The sequence below is a fragment of the Bos javanicus genome, chromosome 22, assembly GCF_032452875.1.
Source record: "Bos javanicus breed banteng chromosome 22, ARS-OSU_banteng_1.0, whole genome shotgun sequence".
NCBI classification, from domain to species: Eukaryota; Metazoa; Chordata; class Mammalia; order Artiodactyla; family Bovidae; genus Bos; species Bos javanicus.
In genome coordinates this window covers 54,155,407-54,161,488 of record NC_083889.1, presented here as the reverse complement: position 1 = coordinate 54,161,488, position 6,082 = coordinate 54,155,407, and the positions used below count along the sequence as shown (strand labels likewise).

At 43.1% G+C, this 6,082-nt stretch overlaps 1 protein-coding gene across 1 annotated transcript; it reads right to left on the bottom strand.

Annotated features, from left to right (window-relative positions):
- Positions 1-5,212: 5,212 nt before the first annotated feature.
- LOC133235498 (cAMP-regulated phosphoprotein 19-like) lies at positions 5,213-6,082 on the bottom strand. Its single transcript, XM_061397052.1, has one exon. The coding sequence runs from the start codon at positions 6,033-6,035 to the stop codon at positions 5,697-5,699; it is 339 nt and encodes a 112-aa protein (XP_061253036.1). The 5' UTR covers positions 6,036-6,082; the 3' UTR covers positions 5,213-5,696.

Here is a 6,082-nt window from a genome sequence, read left to right as displayed (position 1 = left end):
TCACCTCTTCCTACTTGGATGACCTGCCTCCTTGATTTCAGGTATTCTTTCATTTGGGATGCAGGTGTCCTCTGCTCGCTCTGTGAGATGTGCCCAAGGGCCCCTTCCCCACCCCCTCTGACATGACTGGCTAGGCCAGTCTAATTTAAGAATGGGGCGTTAAGGAGTCTCTTGGCCACAGATCTAGACTGTGTCCTCTTGATCAACTTTATCATTAATGAGATGCATTACTGTCCTTAAGGAAACACATTCCTAGTCTGCCTGTCTTGAAGTCTAGCCTGCTGTGTGATTTTGTGCAAGTCATTCAACCTCTCTGTGCCTGTTTCCACACCAATACACCAGGGATACATAATTGTGTCTACTTGATAGGGTCGTACAAAGCTAGTGGAGGTGATGGAATTCCAGTTGAGCTATTTCAAATCCTGAAAGATGATGCGGTGAAAGTGCTGCACTTAATATGTCAGCAAATTTGGAAAACTCAGCAGTGGCCACAGGACTGGAAAAAGTCAGTTTTCATTCCAATCTCAAAGAAAGGCAATGCCAAAGAATGCTCAAACTACTGCACAATTGCACTCATCTCACACGCTAGTAAAGTAATGCTCAAAATTCTCCAAGCCAGGCTTCAGCAAGACCTGAACCATGAACTTCCAGATGTTCAAGCTGGTTTTAGAAAAGGCAGAGGAACCAGAAATCAAATTGCCAACATCCGCTGGATCACAGAAAAAGCAAGAGAGTTCCAGAAAAACATCTACTTCTGCTTTATTGACAATGCCAAAGCCTTTGACTGTGTGGATCACAATAAACTGTGGAAAATTCTGAAAGAGATGGGAATACCAGACCACCTGACCTGCCTCTTGAGAAACCTGTATGCAGATCAGGAAGCAACAGTTAGAACTGGACATGGAACAACAGACTGGTTCCAAATAGGAAAAGGAGTACGTCAAGGCTGTATATTGTCACCCTGCTTATTTAACTTAAATGCAGAGTACATCATGAGAAATGCTGGGCTGGAGGAAGCACAAGCTGGAATCAAGATTGCCGGGAGAAATCTCAATAACCTCAGATATGCAGAAGACCACCACCCTTATGGCAGAAAGTGAAGAGGAACTCAAAAGCCTCTTGATGAAAGTGAAAGAGGAGAGTGAAAAAGTTGGCTTAAAGCTCAACATTCAGAAAACGAAGATCATGGCATCTGGTCCCATCACTTCATGGCAAGTAGATGGGTAAACAGTGGAAACAGTGGCTGACTTTATTTTTCTGGGCTCCAAAATCACTGCAGATGATGATTGCAGCCATGAAATTAAAAGACATTTACTCCTTGGAAGGAAAGTTATGACCAACCTAGACAGCATATTCAAAAGCAGAGACATTACTTTGCCAACAAAGGTCCGTCTAGTCAAGGCTATGGTTTTTCCAGTAGCCATGTATGGATGTGAGAGTTGGACTATAAAGAAAGCTGAGCACCGAAGAGTTGATGCTTTTGAATTGTGGTGTTGGAGAAGACTCTTGAGACTCTCTTGGACTACATGAGATCTAACCAGTCCATCCTAAAGGAGATTGGTCCTGGGTGTTCATTGGAAGGACTGATGTTGAAGCTGAAACTCCAGCACTTTGGCCACCTGATGTGAAAAGCTGATGCATTTGAAAAGACCCTGATGCTGGGAAAGATTGAGGGCAGGAGAAGAAGGGGATGACAGAGGATGAGATGGTTGGATAGCATCATGGACTCAATGGACATGGGTTTGGGCGGACTCCAGGAGTTGGTGATGGACAAGGAGGCCTGAAGTGCTGTGGTTCATGGGTTCACAAAGAGTCAGACATGACTGAGCGACTGAACTGATTGGGTCGTGAGTATCAGATGGGGTATTACCCATAAAGCACTGAACCTGGGACCTGGCACTTGGCAAGGTACTCTAAAGCATCGGTTGTTACTACAAAGACAACATTTTAATCTCTGGTTCCTGAGTCATTTTTCAGGGGTAAAAAAGACTTGGAGGGACTTCCCTGATGATCCAAGCATCTGCTTTCTAACGCAGGGAACACGGGTTTGATCTCTGGTTGGGGAACTAGGATCCCACATGCCTTGGGGGCAACTTAGCATGTGCACCACAACTACTGCATCGTGATTAGGACCTGACACAGCCAAAAATAAATAAATAAATATGAAAAAAAGACTTGGAGACGGTGACTAGCTCAGGTCCTTATGGTGGCAGGAGGCAGTAGGGAGGAAGACAGAAGAGAACTTTTCTGTGATCAAACCAACCTTGGCCTGCTGCTTAGAGTTCCTGACTCCAGCTGAAAAGTGGAGAGAGAGCAAGAAAGCAAGTCTCTTCCAACCAGCCTCTTGAAAAGGGAAGGCTGACAAAGTACCAGCCAGAAGATTCAAAAGCAGTGAGTGGTGTTCAAGTTCCAGGAGACTGGTTGTCTTCTAGGGTGCCCTCTGCGCCCTGCCTCGGGTGAGACTCTGGGCACTCCATGCAGTCCCCGAAGTCCCCTCTGCCTCCCCGTATTATTCAGAACACCTGCTTCATATCCATTCCCCACGTGTTCTGTGCAGTTTAATTGCTCTGTCACTGAAGATTAATCCCAACAGATAGGAAAAAGACATCTGGAAATGTTGACTCTGCTCCTTCTTATCTTCCATCCCAGACCTTTACTCCAAAGCCTTGTCCGGTTGTTGAAGTGGCTCATTTCAGGGAGTGAGCTCTCTCAGGGGCTCAGGTGCCCAGTGCTCCTGGGGACTGGTGGCTGGCCACCGGTTGCTGTGCTGGAGGGATGGGGCTGGCACTGGAGCCTGGGCCAACTGGGATCCCAGGTCTTATCCCATGCAGGCATAGTGCCTTGTCATTCTGAGTTGCTAAGAGACAGAAAGACATCCGGAAGGCAGGCTGCTTTAAAGAATATCATATGCAAAGGCTCATTGTAAATGGAACATCATCAAAACTTTGCCAAGTTCTTTCTGGTTGTTCAGACGATGGCCACTTTTCTTTCTTTGTCTCACTCCCTTCCCTCTGTATCCCTACTTCTCTCTGTCCATCTCTCTTTTTAGCTGTAGTTTCTGATGGTTCAGCCCTTGCTGGTCTGTTGGTGAGGCTGAGCAGGGGTCAGGCGTGAAGAGGTAAGGAGGTAAGGTCTCAGATACAGGTTAGCCCAGGGGCCCAGGAAGCATTTGGGAAAACTAGCTCCACTTCATCCAGCCGTGTCTGTGTCATTCACCAGGTGGCCTCTTCAATGAGCAAACTCTTACCTGTGTGTAAAATAAAGTGATTATCTGGTAAGCAAGCATCCACACTTTTTGTGATTGCCACTGGTCACTGTGAGGCCCTTTGCTGCCCTCTGTGTCCCCAGCTCTTTCTATATTTTTCATACAAGTGTCTGGCTCTCTATTTTATTTTTATACAAATAATAACATATTATCATCTTGTTCTACCCCTAAGGATTTTTTCCCCTTCATCCTAACAAGAGTTTTGATTATTTCAGAGTGTCTGTACATAGGAAGCAACATCAGTCATTTTTGATGGTTAATCAAACACACTTCAGTTCTAAGGCACTGCTGCCAGCCACCCTGGAGCCTGCAGACTGTACAGTGCATGCCCCCAGGTTGCCCTGTGACTCGGGGAGGAAGGAAGCAGGTGACAACTGAAACCTGGTGACTGACGAGCCTTAATGAAGGCACCATTTACAAAGGTGTAGGCTCAGGACAAGGAACCAGGCTGCACCCTGGGCACCAGGGCCAATATCATCTAGCTTGCTCATTTTATCCAGTCCCAAGGGGCTGTGTAACTTGCCCAGGGTCACACAGCAAGAGGCAAAGCCATTGGAAAACCAAGTGTCTGAGGTTCCAATGGATGGAACAAAACAAGAACTTCCCTGGAGGTCCACTGGCTAAGACTCCAAACTCCCAATGCATGGGGCCTGGGTTCAATTCCTGGTTGGGGAACTAGGTCATGCATGCCACTACTAAAGGTCTTGTGTGTTGCAACTAAGAACCAGCACAGACAAATAAATAAAAATAAAATTTTTTTAAAGTTAAAAATGAAAGAAAACTCCAAAACACCCTTGGTTATTTAAATTCCAATCATGAGTCTAGAAAAGCATTTTTAAATTAATCTGTTCCACAATTAAGACCAATTAGTCAAGTCTTCTATCATGAGTATCCATAATTTTCAATTTTCCTAACTTACAAATTGCTTTTTAGATCATAATTTGCAAATTTATTCATGAAAAATGTTTTTAAAAGCAAAAATTTGATACCAGTTAAAGTGTCCCCAAATAGGATAATGGGCAAGTAAATGAGGATCCATCTACCTTGTGGGAAATGATGCATTTCTTAAACTTGATAACTTATGAAGAGTGAGCAATAAACTGGAAAATGCTTAGTTGTAATGCTCAAGGAAAACTGTCATCTCCAATTTATTTAGAGTATCATCAGAATTATGTTAATTCACACATGCACTGAAACAAACCAAAAAAACCCATAAGGTTACATAAAGAAAAATAAATACAGGAAAGGAATATACCAATATGTTACTGATAATGATTGTCCTTGCTAAGTTGCTTCAGTCGTGTCCGACTCTGTGTGACCCCATAGACGACAGCCCACCAGGCTCTGCCGTCCCTGGGATTCTCCAGGCAAGAACACTGGAGTGGGTTGCCATTTCCTTCTCCACTGTGTGAAAGTGAAAAGTGAAAGTGAAGCCGCTAGTCACATCTGACTCGTAGCGACCCCATGGACTGCAGCCTACCAGGCTCCTCCATCCATGGGATTTTCTAGGCAACAGTACTGGAGTGGCTTGCCATTGCCTTCTCCGAATGATTGTCCTTAGCTGGGTAAAATATGGGTGGTTTTGATTTACTTCCCTCCATATTTTCTACATCAGTCAACTAATATGTTCATAATAACAACAATAGCAGCTATTACAATCACAATTTCAAAAAAATTTTTTGAGGTTGTGCAAAACTATTGTATTTACAAAAATGGCACAAAAGTGAATTCAACAGTCGATGCACATGCACACTTCATTCACATCTTCAATGACAAAAGATATTCTGAACACTATAGAACTGAATAAGAATACTAGCTTCAACAGCAGCTGTTAAGCAATAGAGTCATGTAAGTTACACCAGAATGGGCAAATATTGCCCAAGTAAAATTCTATTGTTAAAGCTGAAACAGATTTAAGGCCATTCACGTTCAAGCACAGGATACAAATCTTTTGGAGCCCCATTTATTTGTGTTTGAAATATGTGACCTCTCTTCTAACTTGTGGTCTTAAACTTCTGTTTACAAAACCCAAAAGGAAAATCCAGAAGAAACCAACAGTAGAGGTTATATTAAATAAGAGTAACATACAAAGCTATAATTAAGATGAATTAAAGAAAGCCAACATTAAAACTGCAAAACTTGTTAGTTACTTGTTGGATCCAGCCCTACACTAGGAGTTAGGTAATATATACAATTATTTTCAAGTAGATTACTTTATGTTGCTCTAACATGTTCTTTTCATCAGTGCACTGTTAAACTAATCAAAAACTCTACACATGTATATTCCCTTAAAATAGCAGCACACACTACCGCTACCTGCAAAGCCATCACTCTCAAATGACATAGGGAGTAAAAGGAAATAAAAAGCAGAGGAGTAACATATTGAGAAATAATGGGAATTAGAAGATTCATGCAGTTCAGCTCTTTTTAATCAGCCAGCCAGTTTGCTAGCAACAAGAGATGGTTTCCGTTGAGGAAGGTCCTGTGGAGTGGGAATGTGGTCACCAGTGACCTCTGTCTTATCCAGGGTTGCAGTAGGAAGTTGCTTGTTCTTCATTTTTGCTTTAGCCATGTTGTAATCCCAAGAATCAAAATATTTTTGCCCTTTCTGCAATCGTTTCCTTAAAAAATCGGAACCTCCAGGCTTTTGTCCCAGATGAGGATACCTTGCTTTTAATTTTGCTTCCTTAGCTTTCTCTGGATTAGTCACTTTATCTTCCATTTCCTTCTGCTCCTCCGCGGAGGCTGCCTCGGGGACTTCCGCAGACATACTTCTCCCTCTTACTCCGCTTCTCCCACAATTTCAAATTTTTTAAA

Bases quoted from the DNA above. Each gene is read 5' to 3' on its own strand.
- LOC133235498 (XM_061397052.1), bottom strand. From the start codon at position 6,035: ATGTCTGCGGAAGTCCCCGAGGCAGCCTCCGCGGAGGAGCAGAAGGAA.